Consider the following 24,126-nt stretch of genomic DNA (forward strand, 5'->3'; position numbering starts at 1 on the left):
TTTCCTACTTTATATGACAAGTGATAATCAGAGATATTAAGATATAAAGAAAAACTATGTTTTTTAATAATAAAACTCTATCTCAATATTTAAAGATCCTACAACCAGTAATGACACAAGCTGTGTTCCCTTTTGTGATGGCAAACAACATCTGTCTCTCAATATAAGGTCACAACACAAGGAACTCAATAAATTGTAACTCTGGCCAGTGCAGTATGTGCTTTAGGACTTAAAATCCAAACTGGTCAACCGTTACTGAAAAGTATTTGACTTTGTTCTCATGGGCTGTGTCTTCACAGCAGAAGAGTCATATTTATCCCTGTGAAATAACAGAAACTGGCTGAGTAGATTGCAGAGCTCAGAGACTGAAACCAGGAGCCAGGAGCTTCGTCTAGGTCTCCCATGTCGAGGCAGAGGCCCATGCACTTGGGGCCATCATCCTGTACTTCCCCAGGCCACTATCAGGGAGCTGTATCAGAAGTGGAGCAGCTGAGTCTCAAACTGGTGTCCATATGGGAAGCTGGCTCCGCAGGCAGAGGCATAACCTACTACACCACAGCACCATCCCCAACAAGTTTATCTGTTAATGCTAGTTTCCCATCAACTCTGTATATGAGATCAAAGATTCAAATGCAAGCTCTGACTCTGACCCTTGTTCCTTTTCACAACACTGGAGTAAGTGCACTCATCTTGAATTTGACAGTGCATTTAAAAAAAAGAAAAGAAAACTTGTTTTATCTTTCATTGAGTCTCAGTGTGAAGAATACTTAGTACACAGTTGGTCCCTGATCATTTTCAGAGAATTAAACTTCCATTAAATGCCATATACAAGTCACACCTCTCATTAGTGAAGGGTAATTTTTTGTAAGTTTACAAAGTATGGAAAGATGACTGTAAATGCCCTGAACAGGGCATATGCACTCTATGTCCAGCAGGTTCAGGACTAGACATGAGTCAGCCAGGCTCTGAGCAGAGCTGAAGGCACTTGCTGAGGAGCCAGCTCAGAGTCTCTGGCGGCTCCAGGATCACCTAACGTATTTCATAACCGTGCATTTCTCATGAACCCTTCACCCCTTCCGCACTGCTCACCAGGAGAGTGTGCCTGCCTGCTCTGCAGATAAGGGAAAAGACAAAGCATTGATTGGACTCCACTTAATGACTAAAGCTCAAGTCTGCTGCAACCAGAATTCAAAAACCCAGGCATCCTGAAAGGAACTAAATGAAGGGGCTGTGACAAGAGCATACTAAATTAATTAGGTAAGTCACAGTAAATGGAACTCATTGGCTATGCTTCAACGTGGCTTTTTCTATCAAACACAGAAAGGCAGCGTTAGGTTCTTTCAAACCAGCTGAACGGTTTCTTTGGGACTTACCCTCTATCCTTGTCCTCCCTCCCCTTTCTCCACTTAAACCCAATAAAGTTTGTCATGCTAAATCTTTCACATAAAGGCTTGAAAATGGACATTCCACTCATCTCCCAAAACATTCCTGCTTTTTTACATCCTTTCTGTCCATGTATTTAATTACATGAGAAATTAATTGAGATTAATTTGGTATGAGCTGAACTTACAACAAGCATGTTATAGGAATTTCTATTCTGCAAATCATGCTTGAATAAGCAGCTCTGAGGCCAGAGATGTGGCATAGCAGGTAAAGCTACTGCCTGCAGTGCGGGCATCCCATACAGGCACCGGTTCTAGTCTGCTCCACTTCTGAGTTTCTCCAGCTCTCTGCTATGGCCTAGGAAAGCAATGGAAGATGGTCCAGGAATTTCCTGGAGGAAGCTCCTGACTCCTGGTTTCGGATTGGCCCAGCTCAGGCCATTGTGGCCATTTGAGGAGTGAACCAGCAGATGGAAGACCTCTCTCTCTCTCTCTCTCTCTGCCTCTCAATAAATAAATAAATAAATAAGATAAAATTAAAAACCTCCAAAATCAAACAGAATTCCACTCAACTGTGCCTTATACTACAGTTTTCTGATGTTTAAGGCAAGAAATGATAGCTGAAAATAGAGGGTGACTTCAGGAAATGAATGGCTCTCGGGGAACACACCTACCCTTGACTTTCTCTCTTGGGATGGACACAGGGTCACTGGCTCTATTTCAGTAGTGTATTAGCAGAGCTACATAAACTGCTTATGCAGCCTTCAGGAGGCATGTCAGCAGCGTTATCCCAATGTTAAAGTTCTATCATTCTAATTCTATAATAATTCACTTTGGTAAGCAAAAAGCCCAAAGGGTTTTGCTTATAAGACAAACTGAGTACACTTAAATGTTTTCCTTCTCAGAAGCTGGAAGTAATTGGGTATCCTTTTCAAACGCTGAGTAAGCAAACTATAGCCTGTAAATGTGTTGCAATTACCACCAGCACCTTACCATTAGAGTGAGTACTAATTGGCAAGATTTAGCTTGGTGCTAAGTGCTCTTCAGAGTTGGGTAAACAGAAAGAAGCCATGTCCTCAAGGGGTTTTCCCTCTAATTTGGAAAATGCTGAAATAAGCAGTCAGGCAAAATAGGATACTACATTAATATTACATATAGACAGAAATAACGTAAGTATAGAAGTGACCAAGAACAGTGCACCTGCAGAAGCGGTGGGGATGAGGGTAAGGGGTGGGAAGTACACCAAGCACAATCAGGGATTCTAAGCAGGAGCGGCTGGGCTGAGTCATGACCATCTCAGCTCTCATACAGTGAACAATTTATACAAATAGAAAGCAATTTACACAATGAGGCCTAGATGCCCCCAAGGAATTTGGAGTACCAAAATCCCCAACAGAAAGCATACTTCTGGTTTTCAAGTAGATAGTTTAAAATAATCCTGATACTTCAGAAGAGCTGTCAGCCTGTCCCTCCTACAGAAAGTATCTACAAGAAGTTCATTAAAAACATGTACTATGGAAAAAGGATAGTCTTCAAAAAAATTTTGCACCAAAAAAAACTCATATTTTAAAATATTCATAAATTTATTCTAAAGGCAATGCAACAGAGAGAGAGAGAGAATGAATGAATATGAATATCAATCTACTATCCATTGGTTCAAATGGCCATAATGGTCAGCGCTGGTTCAGGCCAAAGCCAGAGTTCAGGTCTCCCACATGGGTGGCAGAGGCCCAAGTAGTTGGGCCATCATGTGCTGCTTTCTAGGCACAGTAGCAGGAAACTAGGTTTAAAGCAGAGCAGCCAGGACTCAAACCAGGTCTCTGATGTGGGATGCTAGCATGGCAAGCAGTAGCTTAACTCCCTTTACAACAATGCCAGCCCCTAAACTTATTTTTCAAATTCCATTTCCATGAATTTTTTTGAAGTTATCAGTAGGTAGTGAATGGTGAAACAGGATAGTTTAGAAGAAAATAAAAAATATTCAGACCCTACCTATTTACTATAACCAATGGCCGAGAAGGCGAGTTTAAGTGGGAGTCTAATTTGTAGAACAGCTACACAGGAAGCTAACGCCAGCTGTGTTACTATTTCGACTTTCCCTGTGGCTATCACTAGATGAACACATTTTGCTAAACAAAACTCTGCCTCCAAACCTTTTCAGTCTTTATGTCACACGTAGGTCGTCCCTTGTTTCCAGGGACTAAGATGAAAAAATATCAAACTAAAAATAAATAAATAAACTGTTCATTTTGTTCCTTTACTCATCCAGAACACATTATACAAGATACTTGTAAAAAACACAGAAGAAATAAATTCAATTCCAAAGTGTTAAATCTCATCTCTGAGATACAACAGACATAGCTGTGGTACAAAGTAGAATATGATAAGAGCCATATGTGATCCTCTGGAAGTTCAAAGAAAGGTGAGGCTCTTTCCAACTGAGATGATCAAAGGAACCTCCCTGGACAAAGTGGCTTTGGAATTGGATTTTGAAGGACGGGCAGCATACAGATACCCTGGGATAGTGGGAAAGGCAGGAGACGAAGTTTTCCAGATGGCAGAACACAGAACAAAAGGCTGAAAAGCAAAAAGCATGTGCTAATAGCTTCAAGGGGTTTAGCTGGGTTCCAGTAATACAGTTTATGAAAAGTAATGGTACAAAAAAAATCTAAGGGGAAAGTTGGAACACAGAGCAGTGAAAGTCAGGTAATAGGCAAACGATAGACAACCGGAGTCAATCAGGAGTTCTGAGTAGTGGAAAAACATATGGTTAATACTCTATGACTCTCGCCAGTCCCAATTTTTAAAACTTGGCCATTTCTACACTAGACTAGACTTGAACAATCAGCACATCAGATTCATTCCACAGCCATAGTTTCTTGGAGTGCCTTGAAGCATTCTTCAGCCCTAATATGAAATCATTTTCCTAGTCGGAGAAGAGAGGACAGCTTTCCAAGTATTCCATTACAGATTTCAGACTGAAAATAACGTTTGATGAGACTTTTCCAAATGGTTTCCTTTATTTAGACTAGCAAGACTTTGTTCTACAGGTTTTATCTGATCAAAACATTCCAAAGCTCATTTTCTAATATGCAATGAGAACTGTGTTTCCCCAATTTAAAAGGTATTTTCACTAAATTTGTAATGGCAGGGTCAGACTAATAAAATTTGTTTATTTACAATCTCATGTCAACCTAAGCAAAGATTTAACCACCACAGTGCTGGGCACTTAGCAGTGTAAAAAAGGAATAGCTGGTATTGAGGATCTAAGAACTGGATAAAGCGATGGGAGGTTACGTTCATTTTGGAATGATAATCATAAAATCCTTTGCTTTTTCCCCAACTGCCAAAGATTTCCTTTCTTGTAAATTGGTGTGTGTATGTGTATTTGTAAAATTTCTTTATTTAAAAGGCAGAGTGATAGAGAAAACAAGGAAGGACAGAGAGAGGTATCTTTCATCCAGTGTTTCACTTGCACAAAAGCTAGGCTAAGCCATTGAAGCCAGGATTCAGGAACTTCATTCAAATCTCCTACATGAACGATGGCCTTCCAACCACTTCGCACATCATTGCCTCCCTCCCAAACACATTAACAGGAAGGTGGATCAAAAGTGAAGAACAGTGCCAACTCAAACCAGGCACTCCCATGTGGGATGCAGGCATCCCAAGCAGTAGCTAAACCTACTTTACCACAACGCCCACCTCAATCTTTGCATTTTTTTAAATTTTATTTTGAACTGACAAATAGGTACATATGTAGACAAAATGTGATGATTTGATGAATGTATATATGGTAGAATTATCAAATCAGGTAAGTTAACATATCCATCCCTTCATATACTTTTAAAAGTCACTGAAGATCTACAACCTGCAAGAGAGGATGCTTGTAAAATCAGTCTCTTGATCTAATCCACCAAGCACCCAGGAATCTGCATTTTTTCTTAAATTCCCTGGGTAGATCTGCTATGCACTAACGTTCATCAATTATGGCATTAGGTTACTCTTTCCTACTTTCATATGTCAACTCCTGATTTTTAGTCAGTCTACAGGGAAAATGTACATATCCTTGATAAGCAAAAACTCAGGAATTTTTTCAATTATATTTTAAAATACTCATAATAGTATATAGTTCCAGTTTATGTGCTCATGAAAATTTTGCTAAACCCTGGGGAGTACTCTTCCTCTGAAAGTACAAAGAATATAAACATGTCTTGTTTTTTCATCTGAAAAATGGGAATATGAAGCCCTCTTCTCTCATTTGTTATACATTTCAGGAACCTTATGAACATGAATAAAGTACTGGAGATCTTTAAAAGTCTCCAGAGATACCCACGCAGCATACAAATAAAACACTGGGCAGGTGAGAAGGAATAGAGGTATGATCCTCACAAGAAGAGAAAAAAAAGGAGTAAGCCTTAGATTTCCTGTAGGAACCATTAGGCATTTCACAATTTACCTAACAGTATGAATAATTTTCACTCAATAATTTGAATTAATGGCAAGCCAATTCTACTAAATGGCTTCTCTGAAACTTCATTTACCCTATTCAAACAATGTACAAATACATGGGTACAGTTTTCAGAATTTCAGTGGGTGCTTTCTGATGGAGTACTTATGAAGAATATAAATTATGTCAGTGAAACTTTAAAGGAGAAAGCATACAAGGATGTGGAAAAGAAGTGTATCCTACTAAAGGCAGTAAGTGTCTGATACAGGCAAAGAAATCAGCCTTGTGAACAGAACAACTGAGGACACAGGGGGAAGTTATCAGTTCTTGCCTGTCCTTACTATATGCTTTCATTACATTAGGCATAAATGTAAGCACCACAGCCAAGCTCAGAATACTACCCTTGAACATTTATCCATAGCCATGAATAACAGTACTGTGCTGCTCTGTACTGCTGCTTACAGCACAGAAGCCATAAAACAGGCTCCATGGCAGAACTCAGTTTTGATAGACGCAATAATGTAACATGAACCATCTCTGTCAAGAGGAGGACAAATGAAATGGTAGGTGGTTGTTCAAAAACAGTATTTCCCTAGGAGTAAACAACAAAAGCTTGAGTTTTAAAAATGTATCATTCAATACATTATGAAAAGCTTATGGATGAATTTAACAAAATAGGAGCAAGACCTGTACCATTCAAACTTCAAAACATTCCTGCAAGATAATAAACCTAAATGGAGATACCATATTCACAGAGCAGAGGAATCAATACTATGAAGATGTCAGTTCTCCTCCAACTGATCTACAACAAAATGCAATTCCAGCCTCAGTCCTGGGTGCTTTTTCTTAGAAACTGACAAGCCTGATTCTAAAATTTATATAAAAATCCAAAGAAACTAGAATAGCCAAAATATTTTCACAAAGGAACAAAACTGAGAATTCATACCTGATGTCAAGGCAGTAATCAACCTAGTGACAAACTGACATCAGGATAAAAGTATAGTTGAGTGGAACGGAAAAAGAGTACACAGGCCCACACACACTTGGCCAACTAGCTAACAGTCAGAGATTCCAAGGCAGTTCATACGAAAAAGAAGAGTCTACTCATCAAATGGTGCTGAACTAGTTAGATATACATGTGGGGCCTGGGGGCTGACTCGCTACCCTCACCTTACCCTATGAACCTAAATTAACTCATAATAGATAATAGATTCAAATGTAAGAACCAAAACTATAAAATTACTAGAAGAAAATCGTTGTGATCTGAGGTTAGGCAAAGCTTGAACAGATATCCATGGTATAACTGGAAATCAAAATCAATTTGCTGTGTATTTTTGCTCTTTAAGTGGAATCACAATGTTGTTCCACTCATGCAGCAGGAATAAAGGCCACAGACCCCCAAATGACCTGAGAAAATGACTCCTTTTAAAGCTCCTTTCCTTAAAAGTCATCAACAAATACTCATTAGGGGAAAAAAATGCAGAGATTTTAAATATTTTTGCACCAAAATAAACTTACCTTTTAATTCCATTTTCCATGAACTTTATATAGTTTATTCTTAACAAAAAGAAATTTATTCATTTGAAAGGCCAAGTGACAGAAAGAGATAGAAAGAGACCTTCCATGTACTGATTCATTATCCAAATGGCCAGGTCAAACGCAGAAGCTCCACCCTGGTTTCCTACATGGATGACAGGTTGGATAACCACTTGAGTCATATTCCACTGCTTTCCTAGGCACATAAGCAGGAAAGCTGGATTGGAAGTAGAGCAGCTGGGGCTCAAACCAGCACTCTGATATGGGTTGCTGTATTACAGGTGGCAGGCAGCCTAACCTACTGTACCACAATGCCAGCCCCTCTGTAGTTTACATTTAATAAGAGTACATCTAAATTGTTAAAAAAAAAAAAAAAAAAAGGAGGGGAGTGCTGTGGCGCAGCAGTTTAATGCCCTGGCCTGAAGCCCAGGTATTCCATATGGGTGCAAATTCGAGACCTGGCTGCTCCACTTCCGATCCAGCCTGGGAAAGCAGTACCAGATGGCCTAAGTCCTTGGGCACCCGCGTGGGAGATCCGGAAGAAGCTCCTGGCTCCTGACTTTGGATCGGTGCAGGTCCTGCCATTACAGCAAATTGGGGAGTGAACCAGTGGTGGAAGACCTCTCTCTCTCTCTCTGCCTCTCTTCTCTCTGTGTAACTCTGACTTTCAAATAAATAAAAAATCTTTAAAAAAAAAAAAAAGGAGCACATCTAATTATTTTTTCTATCTCATTTTGAAAGACTCAGCATAAAACATGATGGTCATAGGACCTGACATCTCTCTCTCCACAGTGTGAGCTCAATAAATCATTCAACTGATTGATAGTGAAGAAGCCACAATCACATGGTGATCAGTGTCATCCACGGGCAATATTTTCCAAAAACCTTTGCAAACCATTATGACATTTTCTTTAAACACAAAACTTTTCAGAATCGGACATTTACAGACCTCAGTTTTAAACAGTTCATTCTTGGGGTTGTTGCTGTGGTGTTGGCGGTTTAAGCTATGGCCTGCAATGCCGCCATCCCATATGAGCACCGGTTCAAAACCCAGCTGCTCTACTTCCAATCCAGTTCCCTGCTAAAGTGCCATCTATTTTCATCTATTTGAAAGGCCAAGCAACAGAGAGTGAAAGAGAAAGAGGAAGAGAATCAAACAGAGCTCTTCCATTCTGGGTGTTGTTGTTGTTGTTGCTTGTTTGTTTGTTTTGTTTTTGACAGGCAGAGTTAGACAGTGAGAGAGAGAGACAGAGAGAAAGGTCTTCCTTCCATTGGTTCACCCCCAAATGGCCACTACGGCCACAGCTACACCAATCTGAAGCCAGGAGCCAGGTGCTTCCTCCTGGTCTCCCATGCAGGTGCAGGGCCCAAGCACTTGGGCCATCCTCCACTGTACTCCCGGGCCACAGCAGAGTGCTAGACTAGAAGTCACCAGGACTAGAACCTGGGGTGTCGGTGCCACAGGCAGAGGATTAGCCTAGTGAGCCGTGGCGCCGGCCTTCCATTCTGTTTTATTCCCCAAATGCCAGCAACAGCCAGGAGCCAGCATCTCCAACCAGGTCTCCCAGGTGGGTAGCAGGGGCCCAAGCACTTGAGCCACCATTTACTGCATTTCAGGATGCATTCTTAGAAGGAAGCTGGATGGGAAGTGGAGCAGCTAGGACTCTAACTTGTTCTTGGATATGGGATGCTGGCATCACAAGCAGCAGCTTAATCCACTATGCCACAACGCACTCCCAATCTTAGTTTTAATATCAGCTCAAACACTTGCAGGGTAACGTCCAGAAACCCATGTAACTTTTGTTTTCTGAGTGTGTGTGTGTGTGTGTGTGTGTGTGTGACAGCTGAGCCAAAAGACTCTTCTACAGCAAAGATTATGAATTAAATATGCAGATGTCCAAACAACATAAAGCACTTCCTGGTAGAAATTAGTAGCTAGTACAGCTTGATAAATCACTTAAATTTGCTTAATGAATATGTTCTGAAAGATGGGGTCAACCTCAGTCTAGTCCATGTGAATTAAACTGCTGTAATATTCTCCATTTCCTGTAACAGTGCCTCCAAATTTAACAGACTCACATACAGTGAAGTTTCCTTCAAACAACTCAACCAAGTAAGCTAACTTAGCCCCAGTAATCAGCCAGGGAAGGAGGTGGAGATCCACAATTCCATGTGTAGTACCAGTATGGAAAGTAAGTTAGTGCGATGCTGTTTTTGGAAAAGGAAGCCTGTAAGCTTCAGAGCAGACGGGGCCTTAGCATCTCGCTCTGGGAGTGGAGCTGAAGGGCACTTCTGACAGAGCACTCTGTGGAGCTCCTGAAAAGAGATTAGTTTATAAAGAACTCATTCTTTGTCTTCCAGATGAGACCCCCTGCCTCACCGCCCCCCTACACACACTATAAAAGCTATATGAGAAAGGGGACCTCAGCGAGGGGAAAAGATGTCAACCCACTTCAAGATTCAGCCTCAATTTTCCAGGACTCCTGATCCTGAATACGGAAACAGCTCAGCATTCAAGAGCTGGCATCTGCTGCTTTGATAGCTTCTCCAGTGTTTTAGGATCAAAGAAACAGACACCTGGATTGAGTGTTAATGGAAGGGAAACTGCTTTCAGGAAGGAAGTTGAAAGAAACTCATCTTGTTTTCAATGTCAATTAAGTCAACGCCTTTCCTCAGGTTTGGAGACTCAAGAAAAAGATTGTCCCTTCAAAACTTCAAGATCATCAAAAGACAAAATGCCCCCCCCCTAAGTTTGGCTAAAATAACCATGTCCCATAGCCAGTTCTGGCCTGGCATGTTGCTGGAACTCAGTATAAACAAATTGGTACTTGTAACCACCTGGAGTCTTTTCCCTGCTCACAGCATCATAGAAAATACTTGGTTTGGGAAAATTCAGATCCACACACGACTGCCTCACTCTTTGCTTTCCCTCACCTATACAGGTACACGCCTATTCACTGGATTCGTTAATGAATGCATCTAAAAGTTTTAATACTGAGCTCCATGTAAACCAAATGAAGCGTCACACTATCAAAACTGGGCATTGTGTTACAGAGTGAGAGGCTCTTCTACAAATCATTCTTCTGCCTGAGCATTCAATCTGCCCACGTTTCTCACCCTTATTGCCAGCCTACCTAACAGAGTAGAGTGCAGGTGGCACACGCCATTTCTAGGCTTGGGTCAGAATGTGCACCTTATGTCCTATCTCTCTTAGATTGGAAACAGACAACCCCCAGGGTGAAGCTGAAGCTATAAGAGGAAAACAGCCTTACCAGCAACCTGACTGTGCAGAATCTAACCCTCAAGGCCACCAGTATTCAATTTGATTGCTACACAGATGTTAACTGCATTATGTGAATACATATATGCTGGTATCTGCAGTGGGTTGAATGGTGGCCCCAAAGACAGATATGCCCATGATCAAACCTCTGAGAAATTGAATATGATCATAATTGGAAAAGGGATCTTCACAAATGCAGAACAATTAAAGATCTCCAGATGAGATCATCCTGGATTATACAAATGGGCCCTAAATCCATTAAGCATCCTCACAAAAGACAAGACAGAGACATGAGGGAGAAGAGGAGATGTCTACATAAAGATAGAGGCAGGGACTGGGTGGATGCATCCACAAACAAAGGAATGCCTCAAGATTTAAAGAGACTTTACTAACACACAGCCAGATGCAATGTGTGACAGATCCTGCACGAGGATGCTCAATGGTATGGGTCAGGTGGAAGATACATCTTAAGAAAAACTGGTAAACATGAACTGGACAATAGACAACATCTAAGAAATAATGAGCAGGGCCAGCGCTGTAGTGTAGCAGGTTAAGCCTCCACCTACAGCACTGGCATCCCATATGAGAGTCAGTTTGTGTCCCAGCTGCTCCTCTTCCAGTCCAGCTCTCTGCTATGACCTGGGAAAGCAGTAGACGATGGCCCAAGTGCTCGGGCCCCTGTGTCCATGTGGGAGAACCAGAAGAAGCTCCTGGCTCCAGATCAGCTCAGCTCCAGCTTTGGGGCCATTTGGCGAGTGAACCAGCAGAAGGAACACTTTTCTATTCCCCCCTCTCTGTAACTTTTCCTCTCAAATAAATAAATAAAATCTTAAAAAAAGAAATTATGATCTGACCATCATTGTGGTTTAGCAGGTAAAGCTACCACCTGCAATGCTCTCATCCCATATGGACACCGGTTTGTGTCCTAGCTACTCCACTTCCAATCCAGCTCCCTGCTAATGTCCCTGGGAAAATTAGCAGAAGACAGCTCAAGTGTTGGGCCCTTATACCCAGGTGGGAGACTCAAATGAAGCTCCTGGCTTTGGCCTGTTCCAGCATTGGCTGTGGGGCCATCTGGTGAGTAAACTAAAAGATGGAGAATCAATCAATCAATCTCTCCCTCCTTTCTTTCAAAATTAATAAATCTTCTAAAAATAAATTATGATTTATTTTGATAATGATGATCTTATTTGAACATAAGAAAAAAATCCCTAATTTTGTAAGACACATACTACCATTTTAGAACAAAGAGGTAAACTAGAAACCAAAACACCAAGTGAGAAAATCTGACTAATGCAAAGTCAAAAGAGGGACTCTGTATAGGGTAAACAGCAGATATCAAAAGAGAAAACCTCAAAAAGTTGAAAGACTGAAATTAGAAACAATCAAACGTGTCACCAAAACCTAGTAATGATACAAACATATATAGCATTTCAACAAACCACAGAATTATGAAAATGCAGTGAAAATGTAAACAAATGTAAACAATTTGGAGCTGGCATTGTGGCATAGTGGGTAAAGCCACCGCTTGTGATGCCGGCATCCCACAGAGGTGCCAGCTCATGTCCCAGCTACTCCACTGCTTCAGCCTCCTGTTAATGGCCGGGGAAAAGCAGTGCATGATGGCTCAAATGCTTGGGCCCTTGCCACCCACGTGAGAGACCAGGATCAAACTCCTTGCTCCTATAGCTGTCTACAGAGTGAAACAGCAGAGAGAAGATACCTCCTTCTGTCTCTCCTCTTTCTGTAATTCTTTCAAGTAAATAAATAAATCTTTAAAAAAGAAAAGAAAATATAAATAATTAAAACCAAACAACACTGCAGTAAAAATGCCAGGTGGCCAGTGATTAGAAGAGGGGGTAGAAGGGAAGAAGGATACCACCATCAGCTTTCCCTGCAGCTGGGAGTAAGAAGCCAGAACAAAGTTATTATGACTAAATGTTAAGTTAAAACCTAGAACCTGTGACAGGGCCTAAGTCTGTACTCCAAAAGCAAGGGGAAGGGAAGGCTAGTTAGCATCACTGCTCTTCCTCCAGCTTCTTCCCAGTATCTCTGCTCTCCATGTGCTTGCTCCATGACTCCGATACTGAAGTGCTCTTCAACCACCACAACTCCCTTCCCCCCACACACACTGCCATTTCTCATTTATTGTCCCTGGTTGTCCAAGAACAAGCCTCATTACCTAGACTCTGATGGTCCACAGGAAATAATTTATCAGTATCCAATAACAGTTGCTTACTTGGCAGAGAAGAGCCCTAACTGGCTCACAGAAACACAAACATTAAAAAAAAAATCACAGAGGGGTCCCGAGTTTGAGGTTGGAGAACGCACGCCTCGGGGCTGCGCGGGAGCTACAAGGTGGCGCGAGGGGGCTGAGCGCCAGTGTTAGTACTCTTGGCCAGAGCAGACATTTTGTAACGATGCCGGAAATACGTACTGACCATCTCGATGAGCAACAGGTTCAACTTCTGGCAGAGATGTGTATTCTTATTGATGAAAATGACAATAAAATTGGGGCTGATACCAAGAAGAACTGTCACCTGAATGAAAACATTGAGAAAGGGTTGTTGCACCGAGCTTTTAGTGTCTTCTTATTCAATACTGAAAATAAGCTCCTGCTACAGCAGAGATCAGATGCTAAAATTACCTTTCCAGGTTGTTTTACCAATACTTGTTGTAGTCATCCGTTAAGTAACCCACATGAACTTGAAGAAAATGATGCCATTGGAGTAAGAAGGGCGGCACAGAGGCGTTTAAAAGCTGAACTAGGAATTCCTATGGAAGAGGTTCCTCCAGAAGAAATAAATTATCTAACACGAATTCACTACAAAGCTCAATCTGATGGTATTTGGGGTGAACATGAGATTGATTACATTTTATTTGTGAGGAAGAATGTAACTTTGAACCCAGATCCCAATGAGATTAAAAGCTATTGTTATGTGACAAAAGAAGAACTGGAAGAACTTCTGAAAAAAGCAGCCAGTGGTGAAATTAAGATAACTCCATGGTTTCAAATTATTGCAGAGACTTTTCTCTTTAAATGGTGGGATAACTTAAGTAATTTGAATCAGTTTGTTGACCATGAGAAAATACATAGAATGTGAATGTACAGATGAATGACTATTGAATATTTTCTCTATGTAGTAAACTTAGAATGTTTCTGTTTGTTTTAAATTTGGGGTTCCCCACTAGATCTCATAAGATACATTGCTGTTTTTGGCAACCAGAATTTCTGTGAGAAAAACAGCTGACTTATAATTTTGCATTACATACTGCATACTCACTTATAAAAGACATTTATGAGATTAGTGTAAAATGAGAGAGCAGATGAGACCTAATCTGTTCACATGTGGCCATGAGAAATTGGAACAAGTAAATGAAGCTGGTTTTTGACCTGTTGTAATTCACATTTTCAGAATACTTCGCTATTTGTCAGATGCTTTATGTATTATTGTTTTTATGATAGTCCAGGAAAATACCCGATTAACTTTCCATATTAACAGATTAAACTGGCAAAGCAGGTTACAGGGAAATTAAAATAGTGTATAATCATGCCTGCATAAAAAAATTCCAGGGGCAAGCACTGTGTTGCAGCAGGTTAAGCTACCACTTGGGATGCCCACATCCCATATCAGGTTGCCTGGTTCAAGTCCCAGCTACTCCATGCTTCTGATAGAACTTCTGCTAATGTACCATAGAGGCAACAGATGGTGGCTGAAGTACTTGGGTTCCTGCCACCCATGCAGAAGATGCAGGGGGAGTTCCTAGATCCCAGCTTCAGCTTGGCCCAGCCCAAGCTATTACAGGCATTTGGGGAGTGAACCAGTGGATGGACGATCTCTGTTTCTGTTATTCGGTCTTTCAAATAAATAAATTTTTAAAAAATAAAAAAAAAATAAAAAAAAAATCACAGAGACATATTTGCTCTTAATTTTCAAGGAAATTATATTCAAGTGGCAAATTGCCTTAATTATTGATGCAAATTACCCAGTAAGTATCTTGTTTTTTTTAAAAAGAATATAAAGAAAAAAGGGTCTAAAAAATAATTACATTCTTAATAATTAAATATATTAAAATGGTATGAGTCAGTTGTGTTGAAAACAAGAGTAATCAAGTATCTCAGAGTAATGGACTATCTTAGTGCCACTAGTCAGACTGGGCTCTGAATGACTGGCAGCCAGGGATTTCCCCTTCTCTGGATCAGGACCCATGCCAAGCTGTGAGGGCTGTAATCTGACCTCCCTGAAGTGCTTAACACAGGAAGCTGTGTCTAAGTGGGTATGATTTCCAGCCACCTCTGTGTTCTCATTTTTCCCCCCTTTAAAAAAAATCTCTCTTTTTTCACTCTGCACAGGGAACAAAGACGAGACTCCCACCTCCCAGCTTCCTCCCAGTTCCTTCTCCATGGCTGCTAGGCCAAGGAATACTCAGCCATTCGAAGGCAAGGTCAAGATATGTCCAATCACCACCAGAAAACCACAAATCAAGCAATCAGTACCGACAAATCCAGAAGGATGTTTTATTCATTCATTCATTCAATCATTCATTCAAGAGACACAGAGTGAGCAAGGCCCCTAAATGCCACAAGAACCTAAGCTGGACCGTGGCCAAAGAAACGAGCTGAGAATTCAATTCATGTCTTCAACATGTGTGGTAGGAACCCAACTAAATGGGCCAGCAGTGCTGCCTCCAAGGGTCTGATTAGCAGGAAACTGGAGTCAAGAACTATAAGTAGAAATCAAACCCAAGTACTCCAGTGCGGAACACAGGTGTCTTAACCACTAGACTAAATGCCTACACCACACAAGGAAGCTTTCTTTCTGAAGAATTTTTTACTTATTTAATTTCATGTTATTGGAAGGCAAAGAGAGAAAGATCTTCCATCTGCTGATTCACTAGCCAAATGCCCACAACAATCATGGCATGGGCAGGCTGAAGTCAGGAGCCTGGAACTCCATCCAGGTCTTCTACACAGGTGGCAGTGACCCAAGTACTTGAGCCATCACCTGCACTGGAAATGCTGGACAGGAAGTGGTGTAGCAGGGACTCAAACCGGACAATCCAATGGGAGATGCAGGCATCCTAAGCAGCAATTTAATCTCTGTGCCTCATGTCTGCCCTTAGAAGGAAACTGTCTAAGCCAGCGTAGATGGGCTGCCTCTACCCATTTTTGAAAGGATTATACATTCTTATCAGGACTTCTCAAATCTCCTGTAGACTGACTAATCACTTCATTTCATCCATCAGCAGAGGCACAAGTATGAACTAAGCTTCCCATCAGTTGTAAGATCCATAGATCCAGCCGGCATCGCGGCTCACTAGGCTAATCCTCCACCTAGTGGCGCCGGCACACTGGGTTCTAGTCCCAGTCAGGGCGCCGGATTCTGTCCCGGTTGCCCCTCTTCCAGGCCAGCTCTCTGCTGTGACCAGAGAGTGCAGTGGAGGATGGCCCAAGTCCTTGGGTCCTGCACCCCATGGGAGACCAGGATAAGTACCTGGCTCCTGCCATCAGATCAGTGTGGTGCGCCGGCCGCAGCGCGCCGGCCGTGGCAGCCATTGGAGGGTGAACCAACGGAAAAAGGAAGACCTTTCTCTCTGTCTCTCTCTCTCACTGGCCACTCTGCCTGTCCAAAAAAAAAAAAAAAAAAAAAATCCATAGATCTGTTACCTCTGCATTTCTCAGGAAGCCACAGCATGAAACACTGGTTATGGTCTCTTACTTACTACAGTTTTCACTTCTGTGGACTGTTTGCAGGTCCCGGATATAACAGAGAACTGGAAGGGCTTTTGAGTGCAGTGTGGACATGGGTGTTCTTGTTCATAATCCAGGTGGCCTTGGTATTGGCCTAGCTGTTTATGTTCTAGGGATCTCACTTTCATCGTCTATAAAATAAGGGGTTGGACAACAGGTAGGGAAAGGCAAAAAGGACTTCCACTTTATTTCATGTGGCTCAATTCAGTTATTTCCCTTTTTTTTAATTTTTTAAAAAAGATTTTATTAATTTGAGAAGCAGAGTTACAGACAGTGAGAGGGAGAGACAGAGAGAAAGGTCTTCCTTCAGTTGGTTCACTCCCCAAAGGCCGCAATGGCCAGAGCGGCGCCAATCCGAAGCCAGGAACTTCCTCCAGGTCTCCCACGTGGGTGCAGGGGCCCAAGGACTGGGGCCATCTTCCACTGTTTTCCTAGGCCATAGCAGAGAGCTGGATTGGAAGAGGAGCAGCCGGGACTAGAACGGGTGCCCATATGGGATGCCGGCGCCGCAGGCAGATGATTAACCTACTGTGCCACGATGCAGGCCCCATCCCTTTTCTACTTTTTTAGCCGAGCATGTGCTAACTTCTAAAATCAAAAGATAAAAAACAGAGTGGCTTGGAAGACACGGTCTTTAACAATTCTTTCAGATGTAACTACCTGGAAGTATAAGTTTATCTATGATCTCTGAAGGTCACTAAACACAGAAGAGCCACAGAATGTCCTGTGCCAGAGCTCTACCCTTGTGGGAAAATACCCAAAAGGTACAGCGCAGGATCTGCACCAAAACTTGTGGCATGAGTGAGAGCTAGGGGCTTTCTCTCCTTTCACAAGGATAAACTTTGACTGAAGGAGCCTTCCACTGCTAGGCAGTTTCATGGATTTTGTTTGCGTTTATCACAGGCGGTTAACATTTCAGGTCTTCTACTCTCAACTCCTGTAATAAAAGTTACCTCCATGTTCCAACACAGTCCTTAAATTCATCATCATAGGAACTCTGTCCATTTACTATAGCACAGAAATAGATACTGTGGTATGCACATCCAAACCCAGCAGTGAAATTTCTCTTCTGTGGCTCCCATACACTCACTCACACCAGAGCTACACAGTGCTCCCACGTTACTCAAGCCTTCAAGACAGAAACTCAGTTTACCTTTATGCAAAAATCTAGGAAAGGAATAAGGGGTATTTCTGGAATATTATTACTATAGAAAGTTCTTTGGGATTAAAATCTTAATTAAGATGGAATTTAATTTATAGTCTATACTCATCAACATTTAGTCATCCTAGAAGTTTTATCTTTGGGGCCAGCATTGTGGCACGGTGAGTTAGCCAGCCATCTACAATGCCAGCATCTCGTATCAGATGATTTTGGATCCCACCTGTTCCACTTTCAATGCATCTCCCTGCTAATGTACCAGGGAAGCCCTGAAAGATGGCCCAAGTGCATGAACCCCTTCCATTCACGTGGGAGGCCCAGATGGAATTCCGGGTTCCTGATTTTGGCCTGGCCCAGCCCTGGCCATTGCAGCCATTTTCAGAGTGAACCATTAAATGGATGATCCCACTCCCCGGCCCATCCCACCCCTCATCACTCTGCCTTTCAAATACATAAAATTTTAGAAAAGTTTTCCATGTGAATGTACTTAATACCAGTGAACTGCACACATAAAAATCGTCATGATAAAATTTATATTATATCTATATTACTCTTATCTGGTTCCAAGAATTAGCCAGAGAAATGAAGGAGTCACTACCATTTCACTCAGTTCACGCAGCCACACTTTCGAGTTGGCCGTGAACTTCTTTGTAGAAATTTGCCCACAGAGATTCCTTCCTATCTACATAAGGCACCCTTCACTCTTTAAGGAGTTTCTAGAACTGAGCAGTCAAGTTTAGTTTTACCTACCACAATCAATCTATACTAAAGGTAGAGAAGGAGGAGAAGAAGAGAAGTGGAGAAGGAGAAATATACAGCAAATGTCTGCTTAGTCTCACAGGCTGTGTCTCCCACCTTCTGCCTGCCCTGCCAATAATGCTACTTTCCTTCTCCAAGGTCTAACATACACGGGTGTATCAGTCAGCCATTATTCCTCTCACTCGACACACGTTCAGTAAGTGTTTATAATATTTCAGGTACTAAGCGAGTTGTCAAAGGTTCACAAACAAATGGTACATGGTTTAATCCCTAAAAGAATTCACTTTTTTCCCCAATATTTATTTATTTGAAATTCAGAGAAAAAGAGAGAGAGAGTGTGTGTGTGTGTGTGTGTGTGTGAAAGAGAGAAAGGGAAATCTTCTATCAGCTGATTCCCTCCCCAGATGGCCACAACAGCCAGCACAGGACCAGGTCAAAGCCAGGAGCTTTTTCCAGGTCTTCCACGTGGGTGCCGGGGCTCAACCACTTGGACTATCTTCTGCTGCTTGTCCCAATCCATTGCAGGGAGCTGAATCAGAAATGGAGCAGCTAGGACTTGAAAACCAGCACTCACATGGGATGCCAGCATTGCAGGTGGCGTATTTACCCACTATGCCACAACATAGGCCCCAGGAATTCACTCTTGAGGACAATATACATAAATAAATACTTACATAAACAGAGTGACAGACTAAAGCAACCATATCCGAGAATGAAAAGTTGGTACCCACAATAAATGATGAACTGTATCTAACTCAAGAGAGCATTCCAAGTCACTCCACATTTACTTTCTCAGAGAAAAGTACAAAAAATTCAGTGAAGGATTTGCACAGTGCCTCCAGCATGGAGAAAGGTCAAGTTCAGTTTTCAATGCCAGTACCATCTTTGTTCACCTGTAATGCTGTTACATTGTTTTATTTTTATTTTGTTAACAAGATGACTTAGCCAAGCTTACAACTATATACCTACTAGACTTTAGATAAGTAATGAAATCAGTGTGAAGGCAAAATGTGGGCAGGAAAAATTAGCTGAAACATAAATGAGATTGGGAAACAAAATACCTATTATTAAGACATTATATAGTTGGTTAGGGTAAGCCACAAAATTGGCTCTGAGAATTCTGTAGCTGAGAACAAATGGAGAAATGTGATCAGCTCCATGAGTCATAGTGTCCAGATGATAATTTTTCAAGGAAATAAAACCTGAAATCACTTCTTCATAAGTTCTCCAACAGCGATATGCACATACAGTACTTCCTTTTACAAATAAATTTCTTTTGGGCCAGACATGTATATCCCATCACAGAGCATCTGGGTTCAAGTCCAGCTCCCTTTCCTATCCTAGCTTCCTGCCAGTGGGCACCTTTACAGGCAGCAGGTGTTGGCTCAAGTACTTGGGTCCCCACTACCCATTTGGGAGACTTGGAACTGAATCCCTGGTCCACTCCTGGTTGTAGTGGGCACAGATACATCTAGGTTACCAAAGAAATATATGACATGGCTTAAGTATTTAACAGTTAAGATAAACATTTAGTCAATAAATATCAATATATTATAGTTGCTGTGAATGGCACCTCAAAAATGCTTTCAATTCATGATTTTCGTCTTTTCCTTCACAAACATATAGGGCAAATAGTATTCATGTGTGTCACACTCTTCCTGTGTTACTCATAGATTGCAAAAGGTTCAATTTTCTGCTGCCCACAGTTTTCACATTGACTGGTGGTTAACCAACAATGGTAGGTCATCACGGTAGTCACGTGCATGGGTTAGGCTCAGTGCCTGACCTACAATGCCCCACTTTCTCTAGAAGCATACCAGAATACAAGTATAAAAACAGCCTATACTATCTCTCACTCATGGCAAATGATGGGGAAGATAGCAGAGGGTTTTGGTTAAGAGTAGAGACTTCAAAACCTGCACCTTCTCCAGGATCAGAACACACAGGCCACTCAAGCACCCAATACACACACCCTCTGCAAAACAACTTTATCTCCAAGTCTGTTTGCCCTTTGTCAAATGGAGAAACCACTAAATATGACTGCTTTGCAGAGTAACCACAATGCTATTAAGCTAAACTGCTTACTTAACACCAGCTCAACAGCAATGATCATCATTATTCTCTAACATTAACCAATCATCATGGTACCTTGAAACTTGTACAGTCCCTTCAGCGTGGAGCTTCTAAACAATGCAGAAGCACCTGCCAGACAGGAGCACAGGGAGCATCTCTACATTTCCCACGTGCTGGAAGAGTGACCCATAAGGGCAGTAACAACCTGAACTTGGAGCAAGTGAAGACCAGAAAGTCTCGGCTTCTCCACTTCCAACACGGCTCCATGTTAATGGCCTGGGGAAAGCAGTGGAAGATGGACCAAGAGCTTGGGCCCCTGCGCCACGTGGGTGACCCAGATGAAGGTCCTGGCTCCTGGCTTCAGGCTGGCTCAGCCCAGGCCATTGCAGACATCTGGGGAATAAATCAGCAGATGGAAGATAAAGTCTCTGTCTTTCTCTTTCCCCGCCAACCCCTCCCTCTCTTTTTCCCTCTCTCCCTAACTCTTTCAAAATAAATAAATTCTTTAATAATTAAAAAGAGACCCAAGTTGATATTTTATTTGCTCCTCTCTCAGTCCCAAGATGCCCCAGGCCCTAATTTCAGGTGTATAAAGCTGTTTGAGGACTGACAGAAGAGTGTACTTGTTAGTGACTGCCCCTCATTAGCAGTCTTCCCTTTCTGGTGTATTTGACATGCAAAAATTATAAGGCCAGTGTTGTGGTGCTGTGAGTTAAGCCATAGACTGTGATGCCGGAATTGAATATGAGCTCCAGTTCAAGTCCTGGCCTGCTCCACTTCTGCTTTAGTTCCCTGCTACTGTACCTGAGAAAGCAGCAGAAGATAACCTTGCCAGCCACATGGGAGTCCTAGATGGAGTTCCAGGCTCCTGGATTCAGACCAGCCCAGTCCTGGCTGTTGTGGCCATTGCGGGGTGAACCAACAGATGTAAAATCTCTCTCTGTAACTCTTTCAAATTAACCAAGCAATCTTTAAACAAACAAACAAACCTACAACAAAGCCAGAAAGGAGGGGGCTTCTTGTGAATCTTGTGGTCTGACGAAGGAAGGAAAGTTTAGCCCCTCACAGTCCTCACACATGACCACCTGGGGACAGTACCAATCTCCCTTTGCCCATGAGGTCTCTTCTCTCATAATCTGTCATACCTGCGAATTTTTCCACCCACCTTGGACCCTCCCCCATCTGGGTGATGGCCTGTCTTTATTAATTACCCTATTATTTTTTTCACTATCATTATAAAATCATTTCCCTTAGAACAGCAGCTTTAGCTAACACTCATTAAAAAGAAAGTCTCAAGAAAGGAACTAAATGTCAGTAGCTTTTTTTTTTTCTTTCTCATCGTAGTCACATAACCAGTAACCTCCTCTTTGGTTCCATCTACCTAGGGGTTGCATGCACGCACACACACAGCATGGAAAAACTAAGGTGATTAGCGTCATTCCACTACTATTGTAATTCAGGAACTAAGGGACTGCAACACGGGGGAGTGCTTCAGAGGCTCGTGTGAAGTAGAGGCACCTATTGCTTAGGGAACAGGGACCCTCCCCATGAGCAGCAGAACATCTTATCGGCTCCCCCGACAGTGAAGACCCAAGGAAGCTGTGCTGGAAGGATTACAAACTCCTCCCCAAATGTTCAGGGTGCCATGAAGTTGGCGAAGGGTTCACTCAGCCACCATGAAGCTCATGGCACAAACTAAAAGAGCCAATGGAGGCTTACTCCCTACTGAGGACAGAGACCCTTGGAGTATTACAACACTCGGCAGGCACCAGGCCCCTAGCCCTGCACCCAGGTGCAGGAGATCATCACTGAGCACAGTGGAACAGCACACACCACTTAGAAGAATGAGGTAGTAACATATACTCCAATACTGCTGAACTTATCACGACACAGAAAGGTATGTGTGAGTGCATTATCATTTAATTTGCTTGTTTTTTCAAAACAGAAACAGGAAAAGAAAACCTAGAAGGAGGTAATTCAGCCTTGAGAGTAAGCCTCTATCCAGTGTCTTGGGTATAACTAGATGCCATCAAGTCCTGTCTCCTGCAGTCTCCCAGCCTCCACCCCTTAGCTCAAGGTTTCCTTGCCCTGCTATATGAGTGCAAATCAACCTCTCACTAAAAAGAGCTCATTGCGTTGAGGGAGTGGGGCAGCCAGCTGGCCCTACAGGGTCCCTGAACACAGACCCATGAGGCCACTGATCTCCCTTACAGATGACACCTTGATGTTGAGGCTTGTCTTGAGAGGTGTCTTTTCCAGAAACCACAGGCCTCATACAAAAACAGCACTACTTGCAAACAGCCCAGCTGGCCACCATCAGAATCTGCCACCCCCCAAAACACAGTATCGCCAACCACTAGAAGGAGGGCCATGAGCACCACAGGCCAGCCAGAGATCTGGATGTGTGTTGAACACATACCCTTCATACCCAGCTCAACTGCATGCCTTACCACGAACCCCTCAGGAAGTCCAGGCATTACGTGAGGGTGGCTGGGCTCCTTGCTCTGCACTGTGCAGTCAATACCTACTTTCTTCTACCCCTCTGCATCAATAATTGACTTGCTGCACATTGGCTGAGTAGACCCGCTTTGGGGGTTCTCTAGCAATCCCTCCAACCACTTTCGAGGGTACACTTGCAAAGTCTTCCCAGTGGACCTGGAAAATGTAGAACTTGGAGGGTAGAGACAAAGCAAATGGAGAATTCTGCCTTTTATTTTACATCCCTCTGAAGAGTTGGAATTTGTTATCATGAGTTAATGATAAACCAAACATGTAGCGAGGTGTTAAAATCCAAAATGATTTTATTTGCCTAAATGACATTTCTTTATAAACAATTCATCATCCGGCATGAATATACCTCAGTTTAGATCTGAGGACCTGCATTACTCAAGCAGCATAAACTACTATAAAAGGTAGGAAGAGAAACAGATCATTTGAATTTGGTTTGGCCACTTAAGCAGATTTTCCCAGAAAATCTAACTGTAACATGTTTGAAAATAAAGGAGAAAATTATAATAATCCAAGAATAAAACAAGTCATTTTCTAGTTCTTCCTTTGATGGTAAGAAACAGGAAGGCAGTGTCACACAGCAGAAATCTATGCAACATTCAGAAAAAGAGCCCAAGCCATTTATACGCGCAAGAAATCTGGTTCTCTTCTTTACTTCCTGGATGGAAAGATCGCTGTTTCTTACCTGATCACAAATCAGTTCCCATTTTTTCTCATTGTCATACTGCCGCAGTAACCTGGCTTTGTCAGGAGGTAGGTTCATGGCATTCTACAAAAAAAGAGAGAGAAGCTCAGTCACATTCCACAACAGGCTGCCAATAGCTAATGAAAGGCAAAGTAACACAATACTACTGTGGTTCTTTTATGATTTACTTTTCAATTACTAGTATGTGATTAAACCAGAACACCCTGCAGAAGTCACTGAAGTACCAAAGTGATTGAAGGAGAGGAGGGAAATGGGGAGTTCTATGCTGGGACATATGAAATCATCTGTGTTGAGTAATCAGACATGCATTTTCACAGAGACGGTGATGACTTTGCCCTTCATTTAACAGTGGGCTCACTTTCTGTGGTTGATTACAAAGGATTGCCCCAGGCATTGTGGTGTAGTAGGTTAAGCTGCACCTTGGGACACCCATAAGTTGTATCAGAGCACCTAGGGTCAAGTCCTGCTTCTGCTTCCTGCTAATGCACACCCTGGGATGGGAGGCAGCAGATGATGGCTCAAGT

At 42.3% G+C, this 24,126-nt stretch overlaps 2 protein-coding genes across 11 annotated transcripts in view; one reads left to right on the plus strand and one right to left on the minus strand.

Annotated features, from left to right (window-relative positions):
* FMNL2 (formin like 2) overlaps window positions 1-24,126 on the minus strand; it is a 337,175-nt gene that overhangs the window by 123,577 nt on the left and 189,472 nt on the right. For all 10 annotated transcript variants that reach the window (XM_051849554.3, XM_051849553.3, XM_051849548.3 and 7 more), the window contains exon 2: window positions 23,582-23,665. In XM_051849554.3, coding sequence (XP_051705514.1) covers window positions 23,582-23,665 — 84 coding nt within the window. The remainder of the gene's footprint in view (window positions 1-23,581; window positions 23,666-24,126) is intronic.
* LOC149127421 (isopentenyl-diphosphate Delta-isomerase 1) lies at window positions 12,943-14,552 on the plus strand. Its single transcript, XM_089328310.1, has one exon. The coding sequence runs from the start codon at window positions 13,066-13,068 to the stop codon at window positions 13,747-13,749; it is 684 nt and encodes a 227-aa protein (XP_089184436.1). The 5' UTR covers window positions 12,943-13,065; the 3' UTR covers window positions 13,750-14,552.

Source organism: Oryctolagus cuniculus, chromosome 3 (genome assembly GCF_051225735.1).
Source record: "Oryctolagus cuniculus isolate XC-2025 breed Fujian yellow rabbit chromosome 3, ASM5122573v1, whole genome shotgun sequence".
NCBI lineage: Eukaryota > Metazoa > Chordata > Mammalia > Lagomorpha > Leporidae > Oryctolagus > Oryctolagus cuniculus.

What these genes read in the sequence shown, in the direction of transcription:
- LOC149127421 (XM_089328310.1), top strand. Translation starts at nt 13,066, where the DNA reads ATGCCGGAAATACGTACTGACCATCTCGATGAGCAACAGGTTCAACTT.